At 44.3% G+C, this 22,115-nt stretch overlaps 1 protein-coding gene across 1 annotated transcript; it reads left to right on the top strand.

Annotated features, from left to right (window-relative positions):
- The first annotated feature begins 2,035 nt into the window (after window positions 1-2,035).
- Sgms2 (sphingomyelin synthase 2) lies at window positions 2,036-21,347 on the top strand. Its single transcript, XM_051165521.1, has 5 exons — window positions 2,036-2,689; window positions 7,832-7,949; window positions 12,941-13,094; window positions 19,494-19,660; window positions 20,956-21,347. Exons 1-5 carry the CDS (start codon window positions 2,235-2,237, stop codon window positions 21,157-21,159), a joined length of 1,098 nt encoding a protein of 365 aa, XP_051021478.1. The 5' UTR covers window positions 2,036-2,234; the 3' UTR covers window positions 21,160-21,347.
- Window positions 21,348-22,115: the final 768 nt, after the last annotated feature.

The following is a 22,115-nucleotide window of genomic DNA, read 5'->3' as shown; positions in this document are numbered from 1 at the left end:
ACCTTTTATCTAGTGGCCAGCTCATCTCAGGTCTTTCACAATGTGTATATTTCCTTGTCTCCCATAGCCTTGTTGTGGCTCTGTCTCTCTTCAACTAAACTAGGTGCTTTTGGCTGAGTGTGTGTGTGTGTGTGTGTGTGTGAGAGAGAGAGAGAGAGAGAGACAGACAGACAGACAGACAGACAGACAGACAGACAGACGTATGAGAGTGCATTTTCATGCACACTCATGCTTGTGTATAGGCCAGAGGTCAACATCAGATGTCTTCCTTAGGCATCCTGCACCTTATTTTTTTGAGCCAGGCCCGTCAATCTGCATCTCACTAATTCTGCTACACTGGACAGCCAGTGAACCTAAGGGATCCGCGGGTCTCCAGCCACCACCTCGACCCCCACCCCACCCCCCTGATGCACTGGAGTTACTGGCATGCTCCACCTTGCCTGGTTTTTTTAAGTGGGAGCTTGGGATCTAAACTCTGGTCCTTACGCTTGTATAACAGGCATCTTACCAGCTGAGCCATCTCCCTAATCCCTGTGTTGTGTTGTCTTTTTTTTAAAAAAAAAAAAACAAAAAAAACAAAAACAAAAAATAAAACCCTTTAATCTGCCCCTGCATTCCTCAGTGTTGAGAGGAATGGACAATAAACCCTTGTAGTTGATGTTTGCCCCCACAGTTTCAAGGAACTAGCAGGATATATTAACTGTACCCCTTAACATTTTCCTTTTTATCCATTAAATAAAGGCTTAGCTGTCATTGCATTGAATTTACCCGCATCTACCCTGAAAAGGAGGCCTTTAAAATCTAGAGAAGCGTGCTAAAGTTGTACAGTGTGCTCAGGGTGGGGACTAATTACAAGGTTCTAAAACTCCTCAGGTGGCCGGGCTGGTGGCTGACTGAAATGCTGCTTTCCTAAATTGGGAACAGCTGGGTCATAGTGCAAGCTAGTATAAGAGTCGCCAGCTCATGTGGCAAGAAGTCTCTGCTCCTCGGAGCCTGTGTGTGGCACTTAAACCAAAGGTGCCTCTCCTGGGCCACAGTAGGTAAGTTCCCTAAGAGGGACCGAGAGTGCTGGTTTCTGTTGCTTGGTAGAAATTGTGATGATTGTACCAAAATATGGTTATCAGCTTCCAGGGGTAGTTTTTGGAAGTCCACCCTGCCGCCCCTTCTAACCATTTTCCAAATGAGACACAGAAAAGACTTTGTACATCTTTCCACTTTGGTAGTTTGAAGCTGGTTGGCTTTGTGTGTGTGGTGTGTGTATCTCTGAATGTGAAAGGATAGACTGAGGCGGTGTCATCTTAACTACGTTGACTGTGTTACTTTGCAGTCTGTTCATAAAAGTAGTCACTAATGGGATCATAGGGTTTTTTTTAAAATAGAAAGTTAAAACTGCATTATTTTGGAAAATGCAGACAGTAACAATTCGTCAGTTCCCTGAAGTTTTCAATTGTTTTACACTTTTACATTTTTGAGAGAGGGTTTTACCCTTTGGCTCAGGCCAACCTGGAACTCACTATGTAGCCCAGGGTGACTTCAGAGTCACAGTAGTCCTCCTGCCTCAGCCTCATGAATGCTGTCATTAGAAGTGTGAGCCATCCTGCCTTGCCATCTGATCTTTTTTCTTAGACAAGCTCCAGTCTCAGGAAGGAGGGGCGTGGTGTCCAAGCCGGTTCTAGCATATTATGACTTCATAGTTACCAACTTGTGAAATGTTTGAAATGCTGGGTCTCCTGGCTTTACTGGAAGAAATTAACTGGGAATTGATAAGATGTTCATATCTATGTTGACATCAGCTCAAAGAGAGACAAGAGATCCCATATTAAATAATCCAGTGTTTGATAAATAAATTCAATCTCAGCAGCCCTGACTGTGTTCCGAGGATTATCTGTATAAAGCAGGCAGTTTGGGTACTAGCTTCCTTACTTTGAGAGCGTTTACATTTCGTTGGTAATTGGACAAGCCATTTCTGACTTCGTTCTGTTTTGCTCACAGGAGGGACGATAGCATCACCTGTGGCAAAGAGAACCGACTTCCGCGTGGTGAACACACAGAAAGCAGATTGTTGTATGGGAGGACCAGGAACCAGAAGGCCACACGTCTACATTTTGTATTAGCATACACAATCAATTCTGAGAGTCCATGTTGGTCTTGGATGCAGAAGGATTTAAAAGAGATAAGTTTCCACAGGCAGCAGGAGCCTTGCCATCTACTTCGGCTCTGAAGGCTGGCAGACAATGGATGTCATAGAGACTGCAAAGCTTGAAGGCCGTTTGGAAAATCAAACCGACGACTCCACCAACACTTACACAAGTCCCCCTGAAGCTGTGGAAGAAGAAAGCAAAAATGGCAATGGTAAACCCAAGAGCTTACCCAATGGCTTACGAAAGGGAGCCAAGAAGTACCCGGACTACATCCAGATTTCTATGCCCCCTGACTCCAGGAGCAAGTTTCCCCTGGAGTGGTGGAAAACCGGCATTGCCTTTGTGTATGCACTCTTCAATCTTGTGCTGACGACGGTCATGATCACAGTTGTGCACGAGAGGGTTCCTCCCAAGGAGCTCAGCCCTCCACTCCCAGACAAGTTTTTTGACTACATCGACCGGGTAAAATGGGCATTTTCTGTATCAGAAATCAATGGGATTGTATTAGTTGGCTTATGGATCGTCCAGTGGCTTTTTCTGAGATACAAGTAAGTATTGACTGATAAGGTATCTGGGTTTGGGTTTGTTTTTAAAAGAGATGATGTGCCATTAAAATCATCTTTCTCAGGTTTTCTGATGTGTCTAGTTTTACCTAGGCATTTGAGGAAAGAAAGCATAGACAGGCATAATTGGATAAAGTCACAATTCCAGAAGCGTGCATTGAGTGACCATGTAGGAAAGTAAGTTGTGGTAGTCCTGGGGGGGGGGGGTGACTCGGCTTATCAAATTAAAGTACAGTTCCTGGCTTCCAGTAGGGTGGTGCCATAGTCCTAACCTAAATCAAGATGCTTGAAAACACCTTTAATCCCAGCACTTGAGAGGCAAAGGCAGAAGGATCTCTACGAGTTCGAGTCTAGCCTGGTCTACATAGAGTGTTCAGGACAGCCAGGACTACATAGTGTCTCAAAAAAAAAAAAAAAGAAGAAGAAGATGGAAAGAAAGAAAGAAAGAAAAAAGCTAGGAAAGGACTAATGATCTTCAGGCTCTCAACAGGTACAGTAAAGAATAGGCTAAGACACTAACTTATTATGGGATGGTTGGTCTGCCGTCAATGGCCCGCCTTGAGTTTACATCTGTTCAAAAGTTCTTCAGCCCTTTTTCCTTTCTTGTCCTTTTCCTGCCAGGCACAAGGTAACATGTGTTTGTTTAAGAAACTGAATTTCCAGCTGGGTTTTGGTGGTTTGAGTTTTAGATTTCTAAAGTAAACTTGTCCTCCCTGCCTTCCCGTTGGCACTGCGAGAGGACACGGCTCAGTAGTCCAGCCCCTGCCTCTCTCGACTTGTCTCAGAACGGTATCAATTGGGAAGCATAAACTAGGCTTTGCCACTTGAAGCTAGGCAAAGTATGGGCATAGCTCTGGCTTGACTATTTCTGCTTCTCTGTGTAAATTCTAACTTCTGGTCCACAAAATTGGAAGCCACTCAATTCCCCTTGTCCTCTCGGTTGTCATTTAGGTATTTTCCTTCTGCTGAAGCCCACAAATTAAAGCCCCAAAACACAAGTTTGTACAAAATACCCACAATCTACAACTTGGAAAAAAAAAAAAGTGAAGTGTGGCGAACTCCCTCAAAACAGGTCCAGAATTCAAAGTCAAGTAAGAGTTTAGTGTTGGTGCTGCATGGTCACTTTTAGAAGACAGAATCAAGGTGAATTGTTGCTTTGTATTTAGAATTCAACCAGCTCGCCTTAAAGACTTTCCCAAAAGCAACCCTGTGTTTTTAAGTTTTGTAAACGTGCATGGCAAACTGAAGCCATCCGTAAGCAGTTTCCTTAATGTAAGTCTCAAAATGTTTCTTCAATATATTTTGGTAAGCAGCAGAGCTATCAGTTGCCTTCTATATAATAGAAATGAATCGCTTCTCCATGTTTCAGCTATGGCATTCTTTATGCTAAAGGCAAGAGTATATTTATTGACCATTGGTTATCTTTTTAGTGCCTGGAATTGACACTAAACATAGCAGGGCTTGCATAGGCTGTGGGTGTTTACTTTCTCCGTCACTTTCTGTGTGACGCCTATTCATAGTCCCATTTGTGTGAAGAGATCTTTAGTCTGGTGTGGGACCAGACTCCATCCTGCAGTAGAGTCTTCATCTTGGCCTATGTGAGCTCCAGCTGTTATAACTGACTTTCTCTCGTCATCTCAGAGTTCACCGTGTCAAAGTCATGATCACGGACTGGGGATGCAGTTCACGGAGTACCATGCTTGACTTACATACATGAAGCCAATCTCCATCATGAAATAAATAAGTAAATAATAAGTAAATAAATAAATAAATAAAAAGAGAAGAACAATTGAAAAGCTATACCCTGCTCTTATTGCACATCAATACTGAAATTTCACACTACCTACTAAAAAATTATGTGCAGTTATGACGTACCAATTAAAAAGAAATTATTTATTTAAAAAAAAATAATCAAGGGTCACATACCTAGGCCAAGTAGTTTATACCCACTGCTAAGATCTCAAAGAGCACAAATTTGCCATTTTGTTTCGGAAGTAGATTTGGACCTTGTATTTTGGTACCTGGTGGAGTAATTCTTATAACCTTGTTTTTAATGCCCTATCCAAGTAAGAAATCCTAGCCCCTCCCAGCCTCCCTCAAGATGTCCTTTTTTTGGTGCTAGTACCCAGCACACACACATGCCAGGCGTGTCCTCTACCACGAGATAACTCTCAAGTCTCTTTCTCTTTCAAAAGCTATGAGGGAAAATATTCCACGTGCAGTTCTTTTTTCTAGGTAAGCCTGTGGAGTGAATGTTCCATCTAAGTTAATTTTCTATCCTGGGCACAGGATGCTAGAATGGGTATACTTGACTCGTAGTAACATCTCCTTATTTCTTGTCCTCATCTATGGGGCACAATTCAAAGCAGCATTGCTGTGTGTGGGGCCTGGGGCCGAATCCTGGAGTGACTTGCTTTCCCTTAACCAAAGAAAAGCAGCCAGCACTATTGACTGCCTGTTCCTCAGTGCAAAGAGAGCAAAGCTAGGTTACCAGGGATGCAGTCAATAAGCACTTCCGTCAAGTGTCTTGGTCCTGCTTCTTTCCCCGCCCCTCCCCTGAAACCCTAGAATGTTCTCGAAATAGCTATTGGTGGCAGACAACTAAAATAGATATTTGTACATATTATTTTTAATTAAAAATCCCAACAGTTACCAGAATTTGACCTTAAAAAAAATTTCTCATTCCCGAGGCTACCTGTTCCTCTAGAGTCTTGTGGTCAGGGATGGTTGGGAAAGTTTGAGAGCAGGGAGGACGAGCAGCCCAGTGGGATGAATGCACTTTATGTTCTGGAGAAGTTTAAAAAGGAGCAACTCGGGGAGGGGGGTAATGCACCCCGACTCATGCCTACTTTCAGAGCCGGCGCTTACAGACATAACCACAAAAAGAGCACTGTCACCATGAGCTGGACCCGGGAGCCCGCAGACCCTTTTATAACCATGCGGACACACCCATGAGGCAGCCATGCTGTGGGTTGGGAGTTCAGTGGGCTCAGCTTAGGCTGAAGGGTCAGAAGAGCTCAGAGCCTCACAGTGGAGGTTGCACATCCATACTGAAATTTCACACTATCTAAGTGTGTGCATTTGCTACATACCACGTTATAAAGATGTGCAATCTTGGTAAAATGTACAGTGTAAAGGACTTTTGCCTTTATTTCTTAACCTGTTTGCCTTTTTTTTTTTTCATTTTCATTTTATTAAATTCTATTTTAATTTTTGAGATAGAGATAGGCCTTAAATTTATGATGTAGCTAGTGTTGACCTTAAGCTATTGCTCCTCCTGCTTCTGCCTCCCAAATCCTAGGGGTTGGTTTACGCGGTATTAGAAAGCCAAACAAGGACTTTGTGTAGAAGGCAAATATTCTAACACCTAAGCCACATTCATAGGCCTTTTAATTCTCAACTGGTACATAAAGCATAAAAGATTGGATTCCGTAATGGGGTATTATGTATATATTCATATAAATGTATTATGTGATGTCCATATCAAGCTAAGCATGCTTCTCTTTAAACACATTTCTTTTAAAAATATTTTTCAATTTAATTTTCATTTTGCATATATGGATATTATGCCTGCATGTATGTCTATTCACCACATGCATGCCGGGTACCTGCAAAGGCCATGGGATCCTTTGGAACTGGCATTGCAGATGGTTGTGAGATGCCATATGGGTGCCGGGAAGCGAGCCTGTGTTCTCTGGAAGAGCAGCCAGTGCCCTTAGCCACTGAGCCATCTATCTCCAGCCTACTTACTACTTTCCTCATGGCAAAATATCTACAGTCCTTGTAACTTATTTTTGAAATACACAGTTCCATGTTAACAGTAGCCATCTTGCCATATGCAACATCCCAGCACTTGGTCCTGTTCCTAACTGTAGCTTAGTCCACACAACCCCTTCCAAACACAAAGAGTCACCCCAGTCTCTGGTAAACTCTAGTCTGTGCCCAGCTTCTTAGAGACCAACCTTTTTCAGCTTGCCAGAGAAGTGGAGTTCTTCTGCGCTTGTTTTTCTATGACTGGCTTACTTAGCATGATGATCTCTAGTTCCATCCAATTTGCCCCAAATGACAGGGACTGAACACTTTTTCTCGTGTCTGAGTAATATTACATTGTAAATGCACACAATATCTTCTTTATCTGTTTATCAGCTGGTGGGCACTCAGGCTGTTTCCATTTTGTGGTTATCATAAACAATGCTTTAATAATGCTTCAATAAATAATAGTGCAGTCTTATTCAGAAAGAGGCAAACGATACTAACCTTTTCACTCCTTTTTATTTTCTTTTGCCATTTAAAAATCAATAGTGAGTAAGACAATAGCAAATCAATGCAGTAGTTACTTTGGACGTGTTCAAAATATAATTCTATGAAAATCTATGCGGCCAGAGGAGACAGTTCATGCCTGAGCTGTCAAACTACCTCTGGATGGTCCCAATTAAAATCTTTCTCGAAACATAACTAGGGTTTAATGAGTTGTCACATTTCCCTGTGTATCCAATTATGTAATGTCACCTGATTCATTAGATTATTCCTCTATGGCCACGGTTCACTTACACCTCTGATGCGTTCTCTAGAGAGTTCCGTTAATCGTTGAGTTGACTGAAAACAGAGAGAGGCTCATTGAGTTCCCTGGCAAAGGGAGATGCTTTATTAGGAGAGGAGACTGTGTAGATGCTTTGTCTTCTTAAGTTGCCCCTGCCCCCCATATTCTTAGTCCTTTTAGGCCCCAAATCACTTAGTCGTAGTTCAGTTTATAAATCTTTCTTTTTGGAGATGGGGTTCCAGTCTTACTATGGAATTATGGGATAGGAAGTTCTCAGGCCTTAAAACTCTGTGAAGCTGAGCTTTATTTGTTAATTGCACTGTTTCCATTATTTTCAGTCCATAAAGCATTGTCTTATATTGCATTAGGAATACAGGGGTGGGAGCTTGCACTTGTAGTTCTAGCACTCGGGAGGCTGAAGTCAAAGGATCATGAGTTTGAGGTGAGACTCGAGTACATAGTGTGGTCCAGGCTAATTTGGACTAGAGCGAGAGACCCTGCCCCGACCTCTCAAAAAAAGAAATTAATATAATAACAAGACGGAAAACTGCTAAACTTGTTTCTTCCCATCCCTGTGTTTTCTTTAGGTCAATAGTGGGGCGCAGGTTCTTCTTTATCATCGGAACTTTATACCTGTATCGCTGTATTACTATGTATGTCACTACGTTACCTGTGCCAGGAATGCACTTCCAGTGTGCTCCGAAGGTAAGCCTCCGGGTCCCACAGAGGAGAATCAAGAAAGCAATTCCAAAGCCCCCACTCTGTCACACACTGTCATAGACGTTAGCTGCAGTCTAGCATATTCTCTAATTGGCTTTAGATTGAGGAAAGGCATCCATTAAAAACTGTACATTTCCAGCCGGGCGGTGGTGGCGAAAGGCATCCATTAAAAACTTTACATTTCCAGCCGGGCGGTGGTGGCGCACGCCTTTAATCCCAGCACTTGGGAGGCAGAGGCAGGCGGATCGCTGTGAGTTTGAGGCCAGCCCGGTCTACAAAGCGAGTCCAGGACAGTCAAGTCTACACAAAGAAACCTTGTCTTGAGACACGCCCCGCCCCAAAAAAAGACTTTACATTTACATGTATAAAGAATTTGTTTTCTACTAACTAAATATTTACCACCATTTGGGTTTTGTTTTGTTTTGTTTTGTTTTTTCTATTTGTTTATGTATCTCAAGCATTCATTCTGTAAGGATTGTACTTATGCCCTGGCCCCTGTAGTAACCAAAGCACAGGCTCTCTCCTGGAGCTTATGTTCTTTCACGGAACAACAAATAATAAATAAATTCAGTATGTATTGCTTGGTGGTAAACCAGGTGACTGTCAGAGGAAAGCAGTAGGTTTCTACTGTTCTACAGAATGATCAAGAAAAGATGTTTAAAAACAAACAAACAGACACACACAAAAAAAATGCTTGGGCTGGAAGCAACGAAGAGAGTCAGCCACATGGATGGGGTGAGAGCTAGGAGAACAAGTGAAGAGCAGCAGGTAGTGGGAGTGTCAGCAGGGCTGGCCACAGGCTGCAAAGGCTCTCACTGCTGTCGAGAATGTGAGCCTTGGTGCCCGTGATATCAGTGAATTCAAGGCGCATCTTGCAGGTGAGGTTGAGAGGATATACTAATTCTGTGGCTAGGCTTTGAAAGGGGAACAGGAAGGATGAATTCAGCCGACTCAGCCTTGGACATAACAGAGGAGCCTTTGCTGCCGTTGAAGCTGTCTGAAGGGAGGTTAGTTTTCTCATGTAGCACCCAGTCACAGGAGGGTGACCCTTCTTGCTAGATCCCTGGGCACTCGGGTTTATGAGACAAAAGCTTACCGCTCATGTGCTTTCTGGGTGAGAGAACAGGGGCTAACATTAGAGTTCTGTGAACACTAAGCAGCTATGGAAGCATGCGGGGGGGGGGGGGGGAGGGACAGAGTGGTTCTGGAGCAGCCAGCCACCTCCCTTACCAAGTATAGGTGTGGCTTGGAAAGGCAGTCATTTCCTAAAACCATCAAAGCAGTGAGTGTCTGTGATTAAAACAGTGTACGTATTGAATTTAAACACTGGCTGGGCTCGACTGAAACTAATTTTAGACATGAGAGTTCAGAAACGCAACGAGCATGTCTGCATCTTGGCTACTGAACGGATTACAGTGTGTTCCGTAGTGAGGTGGCCACCACAAAGGGGGAGGCAGAGCCTTCCGAGGAATGGATGAGGTTAGCAGGAAGGATCACTGATTACAGAAAGGCGGACTGAAAGTCACCATTCACGGAAGGACATAAATATCCTATGGGATACTCAAGCCTCAGACACTCCTGGTGAAGGCTCCCTGACTAAGCACCCAACAAAGTCAGGGATCAGGCCCCATCCTCCACCCAAGAAGGAGGGAGGGAGCACTTGCCTGCAAAAGGATCTGTAAAACAGACACATGTATCTCCCTGTTTGGCTGAAGGAGCTCTGTGCTGGTAGCGAGCAGGAGTCAAAGTCGCATTCTAAATTTGGCCCCAAGTGCTGCTTCGATCTTGTAGCCACAGGGCTCTTCTGTATCTACCTGTTTCCTGTGTTGGCAAGGCTGTAGACTGTCCTTCAGAGCTAGCAGTGACAGATCTGTCGGATGCTGAAACCTGTCGCTGGGAGAGGCTGTCCCTGCCTGGAAACTGGAGAGCAGCACAACTGTCACTCAGTCAGCACAGTGGCATTCCTCCCCGCTCCTTTCAATCATCCCGCTCCCCCCACCAATTCTCCCATCCCCCACCAAACCCCACTCTTGCTCTTGTAGTTTGGCTATCAGCTTCTGCCTCATCTATCCTATGGCATTTTTAAGCCCTTGGCTGACAGTTTGCTTCACCCCCCCCCCCCCCCCCCCCCAAGCTTTGGTTTACAACCAGAATGTCTATTTGAATGTCTAGGTGAAAGTTGGCTCAATTGTGAAATGATTTCACTTTTCCATTCTGTACAGGGATAGTGACATGCTGCTTTCTCATGGAAGCCTTTTGTGTCTTGCTTTCCCCTTGCAATGGCTATAGATGGCCAAAGGGCTTTTTTTTTTCCCCTGCTCTTTCATTAATTGAAAATTTTGTACATGCATATTATTTGGGGCCTTTTCTCCTTTTATTGGAAATAGATTTTCTTTTCACATTACCCTTCTCTCAACCCCTCTGAATTCTCTCCACCTCCCCTCCCATCTGGATCCACCCTCTTTTGTCTCGCAGTAGAAAATGAATAGGCTTCTAAGGCAATATAGTATAATTAATATAATATATAATATAATTAATATAAAACATAGTATGATAAAACAAAACCAAACATATCAAATAGAACAAAACAAAGAAACAGAAGGAAAAGAGCCCCCCAAAAGGTACAAGATTGGTACGGGAGGGCGCTTCCCATTTCTGAGGAGAAGGGGAGGGGGGAAAGGGAATAAGAATGAAAAAGTGGGACTGGGCAGAGAGGAGGGAGGGGGCTGTGACCAGGCTGTGGTTGAATATGAGCAACTGAGACCTGAGAATACAAACTATAGGGGGGCGGGGCAGGGTGGGGCAGGCCTGGAAGGGCATCATATGCCAACAGTGCAGAAGAGCGTAATGGCGTAAGTGCTCCCACCTTGAGAACCATGGAGTTGCTGGAACAGGTGAGCAGAGGCTAAATGAAGTACAGTGGTATGTCCTTTCAGTCTGGGGTGCAGTACTTGGCCGGCCACCATGCCTGCTCCTTTTTAATTGATCACACCATGGGTAGTTTCTGTATCAGTCTCATGGCAAGGCAAGGGTGATGGCTGCAGATAGAGCAAATGCTTGTCTCTTTGGTGTCAGGGGCCCGGTGCTTTATATGATATAGTCCTCTGCCTTTTTGAGGAGTGCCTAAAGTCAGTCATGTGACTGTCAAAAGGCCCTCCGTTCTTCCCTCTGAGTCTCACCCCATCACAGGTTGGGCCCAAACTCACAAAGACCTGCCTGCCTCTGCTTGCAGAGTGTGAGTGCTGGCATCAAAGGCTTATGCCACCCTGCCTGGGCACTTAGTAGCTAGACGACAGTAGCAGCAGCACTTGCTACGCTGGAAGTGATCCTTAGACACGCGAGAGACACTTCTCCCGCTCATCATAAGGACTCCACTCCTGGGAACTCATTTTTGTTTTGCTACCTGGGCATCTTGAAGCAAACTTTAAGGCAAAATGTGTTAGAAGCCTTCAGTCCCTCACTGTACTAATTCCATTTTGAGTCATTTCTATACAGTGCTTATTTAAGTGCTGAGCAACTACAGTGTGTTTCCCTTCTTACACGGGTCTCTTAGTAAGCAGGTAGCTGTGTGCACTAGGCCAGGAATATATCTTAAATCAGGGCATTTTCTGGTCCCCTAAAGGGGGACAAAGAGTCTGGTTGTAATTCCTTATTGTGCTAGGTGGGACTGTACTCCAGTTGCTTTAAGGCTTTCCCCATCCATCCGTGTGCATCCTCCTTCACAAACCTGTGTCCGCTTGGGCAAGACATGACGGTGTTTGTTGCGCCTGCCACTCTAACCACTGGTACGGCTGGACGTCCACACTTCAGGGACCAGCAGCACTCAGAACCACCAGAGCTGAGTATAAAGAAAGCATATCACAAGCTTGTCCCCAAGATCCCAAGGGACTAAGTCTGTGAGTCTCCTTCATGTAAACTGTCACTTGGTTTCATCCTGAGTACCCTTCTCCAGCACGCTCCACTGGCTTTCTGTGTTGTCCGTCCAGCTCCTCTCCTACGTTTTTATGCCTCATAGTTTAACCTACTCTTTCTTGGATGTCTCATTTTTTTTTTTGAAGAATTTTTCATTCATATTTATTTCTTTTTTTTTTCATTCTCTTAATTTTTTCTTTTTTAAATATATTTTATTAATTTATTCATATTACATCTCAATTCTTATCCCATCCCTTGTGTCCTCCCATTCCTCCCTCCCTCCCATTTTCCCCTAGCTCCCCTCCCCTATGACTGTGACTGAGGGGGACCTCCTCCCCCTGTATATGCTCATAGGGTATCAAGTCTCTTCTTGGTAGCCTGCTCAGTTTTAAGAGGATGTACATCTTTAAACTACTGCCTGATACTCATGCCCTAGCCTGTAACTGTTTCTTATGACATCACTGTGGTTTAGAGAGATTTCAGTACCCTTGACCCCTGTGTAGAACTTTGTGGTATGCTTTCCTGGTCAAAGCTTTGAAAGCCTGCTGCTATAATCCCTAACGTGTCTCTTGCAAACCTATTTAAATTACGGATGATTCTTGTAACCATGTTACCATCAGGTACTAATGAGACCGTGTGCACACTCTGATGCTCACACTCCATGCTGCACACTTGACACAAGGTGCCTATAGATTCGGTACACAGCTCAGTGAGATGGCAGTAGGCACAAATCCTCACTTCCTCCTGCCAAAAGGAAACAAAGTAGCTCTGATCTGCATTTTATCACATAGTGATGAAGTCATTGGTTATTAGTATTTTTAAAGCTTTGCCCAGGGACACAACACCACTAAAAATATTAGTAGTAACAAGCTGAATAATTTAAAACATGTCAATAAGCCTGACCAATGTACTGAGAAGAACCTAATTTGAGGAGTTTCCTCTTGGAATACTTTTGACATTCCATGTTACAAGGAAAAAATTTATAAAGACGATCACAACGTTATGGCTTTTCTACGTGATTTTGAGCGTTGTGTAAACTTTCCTATCTGCCTTGTGTCACTCAGCTCAATGGAGACTCTCAGGCAAAAATACAACGGATTCTCCGGTTGATTTCTGGCGGTGGACTGTCCATAACGGGGTCACACATCCTGTGTGGAGACTTCCTCTTCAGCGGCCATACGGTGGTGCTCACACTGACCTACTTGTTCATCAAAGAATGTAAGTGACCGTTCATTCTCACTGAGCTGACTCCTATAGTGTGCGGGGTCCTGGGGCCTTGGCATGGATAGGATCCCTCCTGCCACTGGGACTGACAGGAGAGAGAAAGATGTAAAGATTCTGCCACACGCACTTTATCATTCCATCTAGCCATCTGTGGCCTGGATCTGAAAAGTGAAGTCTTGCTGTGGTTTTCTTCTAGCGGATAGTATACCTCAAAACACCTCCCTCCTTCCTGAGTGCCTCTCAAGGCATCAAGTTCTTAATATCGGGACTAAGACCAGGTCAAGCCTGGTGGCACACACCTTTAATCCCAGAATTTGAGAGGAAGAGGCAGGTGGATCTTGGGACTTCAAAGCCAGCTTGGTATATATAGTGAGTTCTAGGCTATCCAGAGATAAAGTGAGGCTCTGTCTTTTAAGAAAAATTTTTTTCAAAAAGGGTGTAAAGTAGGCAACAAATGGAATGAAAATTGTATTGTAAAAAGGTCAGTACATCCTAAAGACAAAGACAAATGACCTAGCCGGGCCGTGGTGGCGCACGCCTTTAATCCCAGCACTTGGGAGGCAGAGACAGGTGGATCGCTGTGAGTTCCAGGCCAGCCTGGTCTACAACGTGAATCCAGGATAGTAAAGGATACACAGAGAAACCCTGTTTCAAAACAAAACAAAACAGCAACAACAAAAGAAGACAAATGGCCTTTGACTTTTACAGTAACTCATATGTATCCTCAATTTTATCCACACTCTTGCCCTACTTTATTCCAATGTCGTCTTTCATCACTTCCCAGCCTTCTCTGTGATACTATGGTATGTTGTGGAATATCTCCTCCTTAAGAAATGTGCAAACAAGAAATTGAAATCCTTTCTGTATTGATACACAGAGTCCCCATTATGTAAAGTCCTTATTTTTGTAGTAGTTTGTTGTTTTAATGTTTCTAGTAGTTTACTTTTTCAATTTGATTGGATAGTGTTTGGTGTTTGGTTTGTCGATATTTGATTGCTTAAAATGACGTCTTGCCATATAGCACAGGGCTGGCCTGGAACTCACAGCCCTTGTGTGACCTTTTGGAACCTCTAAACCTACCCCCCAGTGACATATCTCCTCCAACAAGGCCACACACCCTATTCATTCCCAAATAGTTCTACCAACTTTGTATCAAACAATCAAATATATGAGCCTGTGAGGGCCGTTCTTATTCAAACCCCACAGGCAGAGACCTGTATCCAGGGACTTCCCTATCTCTGGCTTTCCTCTCCTCTTTTGATTTTTCATTCATCCAAACAGGTTGAGTCACATGTAGGGTTCTTACCACCTTTGCATTAAACGCCCAGGAGCTTCTGCGCCTATCCCAGAAGTCCATGCACACACTACAGTGTGTTGGGGGATGAGCTATTTCATCTCTTCACAAGCCTCGGAGATTCCCCATTGAGTGGGATTGCCACTTTTCTAATTTGTATTTATTCGTTATGGCAGCATGTTCTTTAAGGTTCTAGTTCTACCTTTTGCCCAAGAAAGTTCTATCCACAGACGGTCCGACATTCTCTAGGCCAGTGGCACACTCTTCAATCTGTAGATTGTAGGAAGCTTCCAGAGGGTGGGCATGCAGGTGTTGCACATCACAGCAAAGGCACTGTGTGTTGAAAACCATAAAGTAGTGAAAAGAAAACATCCCAGGGAACTCAGTGTCCGTTTACTTGGTAGCCAAAGAGTAAGTGATATGACCACGATGATCCTGCTCAGAGAGGAATGGTTCTACGGCCAGCATTAATCTGAGCCTTTGACACAAACTAACTCTGCAGTGTTTGCTTCCCGCCTCCAGGGGCTGCTGTTTCCCCTCCTTTTTTCTCCACTTGTATAGAAAGTGACCAGGCTATTATACACAGCTCTAGTATTTGAGGATTGAGTTTTCAAACTCAGTCAGTCTGACTCCAGAGAGTATGGTCTTCTTCTTCTTCTTCTTCTTCTTCTTCTTCTTCTTCTTCTTCTTCTTCTTCTTCTTCTTCTTCTTCTTCTTCTTCTTCTTCTTCTTCTTCTTCTTCTTCTTCTTCTTTCTTCTTCTTCTTCTTCTTCTTCTTCTTCTTCTTCTTCTTCTTCTTCTTCTTCTTCTTCTTTCGTTTTGGTTTTTTGAGGCAGGGTTTCTCTGTGTAGCTTTGGCTGTCCTGGACTCACTTTGTAGACCAGACTGGCCCTGAACTCACAACGATCCGCCTGCCTCTGCCTCCCGAGAGCTGAGATTAAAGGCATGCACCACCAAGCCCTGCCTTGAGATTATGGTCTTAATTTCTTGGTTCTGTTTAGAAGTTTTAGAGATTTTAGGTTGGAGAGATGGCTCAGACAGTAAATTATTTGCTGTTGCAAACATGGAACTCTGAGTGTGGATCTCTGGCCCTCCGGTAAAAAACAAAAAACTGGATGTGGCGGCACGTGCCTGTCATCCCAGCATTGGGAATATAGAGACAGTATGGTACTAGGTGGGGAAGGAGGGGAGTGTCCCTGGAGCTTGCTGGTGGCTAGGCTTGTTGGCTCAGTGAGTATTTTCATTAAGGTTTCTATTGGTGTGAAGAGGCACCATGACCAATGCTACTGTTATCAAGGAAAATATTCCATTGTCGTTGGCTTACAGTTTCACAGGTTTAGTCCATTACCCTCATGGCAGGAAACATAGCAGCATGCAGGCAGATGTGGTACTGGAGGAGCCGAGAGTTCTACATCTTGATCTGCAGGCAGCAGAAGGGGACTGTGTGGCACACTGGGCATGGCTTGAGCATAGGAGATGTCAAAGCCAGCTTCCACAGTGACATACTTCCTCCAACAAGGCCACACCTCCTTATAGTGCCACTCTCTATTGGCCAAGCATTCTAACACATGAGTCTGTGGGGGCCACACCTATCAAACCACCACAGTAAGCTTCAGATTCAGTGAGAGACCCTGCATCAAACTCAGTGAGGCAAAGAACAACAGAGGAAGACACTTGACATTGGCCCTTCCAGCTTACATACACACACATGCACGCACACACACACACACGCAAAAACACACACACACATGCAAAACAAACACACAGAGAGCAAGAAGAAAAGAAACAAGCCATTTCAAGTTGTCTGGTCTCATACAATTGTCTAAGAAGTCTACTTATTGATAAATAGGACTGTAGAAAGGCAAGTTATGACTAAGTCTATATACAATATAGTTTTCCCATGGCATGATTTTTTTTAAGTTATATAAGTTTACATATGGCATGGGAAGAATTATATTTTCCCAACAACTTTTGGTGCCAAATAAAAAATCAGATCTTCACTGCCTAGTATAAATTCAGCTGTATCGTTGGCCTTCTATGTGCATGGGGTGCTCTGTGGTTGCACCTGTTCTGTGGTCACCGTCTCAGTCATAGCTGTCTTGTTTCCCAGAGTAAGCTAAGGCTCTGGTGGGTCCTCTGGAGAGTCTGCTTCTAGAATAAGTACTGCTTATTATATGTGATTACTGCCCCCCTGGCCTGTGGATCATTCTGGGTTCTTCCCTTGCTAGCGCTCTTGTTGAAAGCGGAGTTACATTGGGATGGCGTACTGGATCAGGACCATGTCATTAGTTAACATGAATGGGTCAATTGCACCAATGTGCTCACGGGAGCCTGGATTCTTTAGAAACCAGGCCCTGCAGAAGTCAGCTGTGGCTGTTAACACTGTATGTCTGGCCTTGTCGTCCATGGATTTTTTTAGTGCTTGCCACAGTCTAATGCCAGCTGTGCTAGAGATCTCACACAGACAATGAGGTCCATTTTTTGTCATGTCTTTATTCGACGCTATCCCTGCTAGAGTAAGTGAACAAGCGGGATGCCCATTGGCCAGTTTGTTTGTTTGTTTGTTTGTTTTCCAAAATAGCTTTTACTAGCTGGATGTGGGTAACTAATGGGGCTGGGGCAGGAGGGTTGTTTAAGGCTATGTAGCGAGAAATTTTGTCAAAGCATTAAATAGCAGGAAAAAAAATCTCAATGGGTAGAGAGGAGAGAGTGGGTTGTGGTCTCAATGTGGCATCATAGAAAACACATTTTCATAGAAGGACACGTGAGGGTTTCCCAGAATTCCTAAAAACCCCACCCTCAATGCCAACAGTCATAAGATAGCCATCCGGGCCATACTGCCCCCTTCCCTCCCCCCCCCCCCATTTTGGCTCTGTTCCTGGTGACCCATGGTACAGAACAGCTCTAAAGCCCAAACATCCTGTGCTTTTAGTAAGTCCCCGATGGCCAATGTGTAGCAAAGTAGGTCAGATGTGAAACTTCAGAAGGGCTGGACCATGGGGCTGCAGAACGCATTTAATGAGACCTTGAGCGTTGCTAGGGTTGCCTCTGCTTTCAGTGTTCTAATGCAATAGCCACTGGACTGGGTCTGGGCCCCCCTGAGGCCCCTCCTGGCATTTAAATCCAAGGATTCCTTAAATTATCTTGGGGAATGTAGAAGCAGGATGAAATGCTTAAGAAATGATGAGGAGCAAACGGAAATGAGAGAATCAAATATAGTGCTGTGGATGTACTTAGAATCCACAGAACTGTAGCTGTTTTGCCAAAAAAATTTTTTTTTTTTTTTTTTTTTTTTTTTTTTTGGTTTTATGATGTAGTCCTGGACTGATTTGTAGACCAGGCTGGCCTCACATTTAAAGAGATCTGCTTCCCGAGTGCTGAGATTAAAAGCATGCACCACCACGCCCAGCCCAAGAATCATGTTGTGTACAAACAATAACTGTTTAGGTCATCTGGAATTTTGGGGAGTCAGCCTTATGCTCTTCAAGCACTGTCTTACAGTTGAGCACGTATGTTGCTATGAGCATAAACAAAGTTTAATATGAAAATGATTTCAGTTTATTAGATCATTAAACTTTTATTGCGAGACAGTAAAGCTTTAAAATAGAAAGAAACAGAATGGTGCCAGATGGCCAGATAACTAGGGGGTAGGCAGTTTCAGCCATGTCTGTCAGGAACACTCCAGTGAGAAGGAGTGGAGGTTGTGACCATATTAGCCCGATGCATACCCCAGTTCTCTCCCAGCTGCTCAGTGCAAAGAATTTCTCTGTTAAAAAAAAAAATTTCTCTGTAGCCTCAGCAGGAGGCTAAACTTCTGTAGGGAGATGGCGAGAAGCCAGAGCGTTCCCCTGGAGAGCTGCACCATGCTATCTGCAACTGTAAACTATACGTGCAGTAAACATCGAACCCCTCCCCAGATCTAGCCGACGGACATTCTCCACAGTTGAGTGGAGAGTGGTGTCTGACTTTCACACGAACTCTGGTGCCTCATATTTGACCATGTCCCCTGGATGGGGAGGCCTGGTGGCACTCAGAGGAAGGATAGCAGGCTACCAAGAAGAGACTTGATACCCTGTGAGCATATACAGGGGAAGGAAGTCCCCCTCAGTCACAGTCATAGGGGAGGGGAGTAAGGGGAAAATGGGAGGGAGGGAGGAATGGGAGGATACAAGGGATGGGATAACAATTGATATGTAATATGAATGAATTAATAAAAAAAATTTTAAATGGCTGAGAATCAAATCTTGCTTGCCACAGTGACATTCCCCATTACAGATGAAAAAAAATACACACATGAAAAAGTAAAAGCGAGCTTAAGACCTCATAATACCCCTGCTTACTCATTTTGTCCCCCTTATTTTCATAGACCTTTTCTGTTGGCCTGTGCTATTTCTCTTCTAGTGGGGTCATGTATATGAGCCAGTATGGGCCAATTCTAGCCACCCTAAATAATAAGTCTATTCTCTACTTCGTTTTTTTTCTTTTCCCTTTTTCTTTTTGTCTTTTGTTTGCTTTTCAAGACAAGGTTTCTCTGTGTAGGCTTGCATGTCCTGTAGACCAGGCTGGCCTTGAAATCACAGTGATTTGCCTGCCACTGTCTACCAAGTGCTGGGACTACAAGGATGTATCACTGCACCCAGCTATTCTCTTTCATATTAAATAGATTATTGATGATGGCAAGGTCTGGAATATCTCGTTACCCATCAACCCCCTTGTCAAAAAATGGGAAAATTGATCAATGTATATGAATGGATATATTTCTGGACATAATAAAATTCCATATATATATATATATATATACACACAGACACACACATCCACACACACACACCCTGAGAGTGACTGCCGTACCTGCTAATACACTTCCCTCCACCCTCTCTCTACCTGGGCAAACTGAGGCAGCACATTGCCATAGCAATCTTTAATTGTTCTGCTTGACATTATTGGGATAACTGTAAGATGTAGCTCAGGGGGGAGAACATTTTCTTAGCATGTGTAAGACCCTGGGTTCCATCCCCAGCCCACCCCCACCCCCAAGTCAGCCAAGCTGGCCATTCCATCTCTGGGAATCTTGCTAACCCTGCTCTCCCACTGCCTAGACTCGCCTCGTCACTTCTGGTGGTATCACTTGGTCTGCTGGTTGCTCAGCGCCGCCGGGATCATCTGCATTCTTGTAGCACATGAGCACTATACTGTCGACGTGATCATCGCCTATTACATCACAACGCGGCTGTTTTGGTGGTACCATTCCATGGCCAATGAGAAGGTGAGAGCAGCGGCAGTCCTTAGACTGCCTTTACATGCCGGGGACCCACATTCATAGACGGGAGTTTTAGATAGCTTCGTGGGAAGGACTGTTGTTGCTACCCAGCTATGTAGTTTTGTCAGTTCAGCTAAATTTACTGTTGTTGCAGCTTATTTAAAAAAAAAAAAAAAAGGCAACAACAAAGAACTTAACAAATACACGTGTGTGGATTAAGAACGTTATAAAATTACAGACAGTATGTTTTGCCAGTCCAGCTGGTTTACACTAGAACTGAAGGAGTGAGTATACACACAAACCGAAAACTTAGGAACCCTCTCTGTAAAAAAGCATTAGGGTGCAGGTGCCCCCTGCCTCACCAATTATATTTTGGGGTGATCAGAACCTCTCTCTTCCCTTCTTCCTGTGCCAAGATGACACCCCCCCCCCCATTATCTTCTCATTCATTCTTTTAGTGCTTCCCCACATGCCACTCCCTTTACCCCTGTCCTGGGAAACATCTCATTTCTCTTGTTCTCTCCCTTTAGGCCCAAGGTTGCCTCACCAACCCACACCCACACCCACACTCACACCCACACCCACACAACAAAGGTTTTTCTGGCTTTGGTAATATCCTTGCTGTAATACGGTTGGTCTGTTTGCAATGACTGATTTATCTTGGAAGACATTTCCCCATGGTTGTGATGACGTGGTAGGTGCATGGTGTGCGTGTGTGTGTGTGTGTGTGTGTGTGTGCGCGTGTGCACGTGCTCGTGTGTATATGTAAGATCTATAAGCAATTGATTTGTCATTGATGAAAGACCTACACAGTGGTGGCCACTGCCCTTTCTGTGGATCCCTTGATCTCACTCTGTTGCTCGGTCGCTCGCTCTGTGGGCCCCTGCCTTCATTAGCCTTCTTACACACCGATGTAGATGCTTCCTGACACCTCAACCAAAATCTCCATCTTTCTCCTCGAGTGTGTTCAGCCTTCTGAGTCGTCCTCCCTCTCCTCCTTGACCCTTCCTTATATCTGACCAGAGCACTTCCTAGAGATGCTTCCCTTGAACGCTGTCCATGTCTTATCCCTGGGCCACCTCTTTAGGGAGCTGCAGGCCAAGGTCTCGTGAGCCACAGAAGGCAGGGCATGGGGCCAAGGTCAAAGCAGAGCTGGGGAAAAGGCAGGGCGGTAGGTAGTTAGTGCCACCCTGTTCACCTTCTAAGTTACAAAAAAAAAAAAAAAAAAAAAGCCATTTAACTAAGAAATCTAGATTGCATCCCTGAGTCACGCTTTATTCCATTTTCCCCCATCTTTACAGAACTTGAAGGTTTCTTCCCAGACGAATTTCTTATCTCGGGCTTGGTGGTTCCCCATTTTCTATTTTTTTGAGAAGAATGTCCAAGGCTCAATTCCTTGCTGCTTCTCCTGGCCACTGTCCTGGCCCCCTGGCTGCTTCAAGTCATCGTGTAAAAAGTATTCACGGGTCCAGAAGATCGGGGAGGACAACGAGAAGTCTACCTGAGCTGCCAGTGGGGCAGCAGCTTTTACACCAAAAGAGTCCGTGCTGCGACCAAAGGCACAGCTTTATATTTATTTTCAGAGACCTGACTGGTAAATGAAGTGGACCAAATTTTGTGCAGAAGATCAGAGTGATGAATGAAGTATTACCTTTTGGCTTTCTTTCTTTCTTTTTTTTTTTTTTTTAATTCATCCCAAGAAACGTATATTTTCCTGCAGCTCTTCGTTAGTTGATGACAAGGCCCCCAAAACTGGGACTGTGAAGAGGCGGTAAAGAACATACTGTGCCTCTCCTCATTTCTTCCTCCACTTCTGCATTCTTTCCAGATTGTCTTCCCCCCTCAGGGTCACAACAATTTGCTAATGTTTTGAATAAAATGCCTGCATATGGACGGCCACTGTGTACATACCCACAGTTGACGGTAGGAGAGCTTTCCATCACTCAGCTTAATGAGGGTCACAGTAAAAGTGGGTCAAGGTGGGTCAAAGTCAAGGTCACTTTGTGTCTACCCTGTGTAGGAGAAGGTTAGGGTGTTTTCCTGGATTCGCTTTGCTGCTACCCCCTCCCCAATGCACTATGTGTGACTTTTACTTTTTTTTTTTAACTTGATAATGTTTTTTTTTTTTTTAAAGGGGTGTTCCAAGGAAACATGAAAGTGACACACTCATGGATTTTTTTTTCCCCCTGTGTGTGGATTTTTCACTTTCAAGTCTATGACATACACAGGAAGCATGGGGCTTTCCTGCTATACACGTTAGCTGCTGCCTGCCTGGAGCCCAGGGCTGTTAAAGGCACCAGCGCAGGCTGTAAACACAGTTGAAAAATGCCCGCACTCACTGGAGAGCAAGCTTGTGCTGCCCTTCTAGCTTGGGCCCTGCTGGGACATGTTTCTTAGGGAAACCTAGAGAAACCATTGGGCACAGTCCACGAGAACAGTTTCTTAGGTTAATATTGTGCAT

Source organism: Acomys russatus, chromosome 23, assembly GCF_903995435.1.
Source record: "Acomys russatus chromosome 23, mAcoRus1.1, whole genome shotgun sequence".
NCBI lineage: Eukaryota > Metazoa > Chordata > Mammalia > Rodentia > Muridae > Acomys > Acomys russatus.
The sequence above is the reverse complement of the archived record's forward strand: the minus strand, read 5'-3'. Positions and strand labels throughout refer to the sequence as shown.

What these genes read in the sequence shown, in the direction of transcription:
- Sgms2 (XM_051165521.1), top strand. Translation starts at nt 2,235, where the DNA reads ATGGATGTCATAGAGACTGCAAAGCTTGAAGGCCGTTTGGAAAATCAA. An exon ending in ACTTCCAGTGTGCTCCGAAG is followed by an intron (nt 7,950 to 12,940) that starts GTAAGCCTCCGG and finishes TGTGTCACTCAG; the next exon opens with CTCAATGGAGACTCTCAGGC. An exon ending in CTACTTGTTCATCAAAGAAT is followed by an intron (nt 13,095 to 19,493) that starts GTAAGTGACCGT and finishes CCCACTGCCTAG; the next exon opens with ACTCGCCTCGTCACTTCTGG.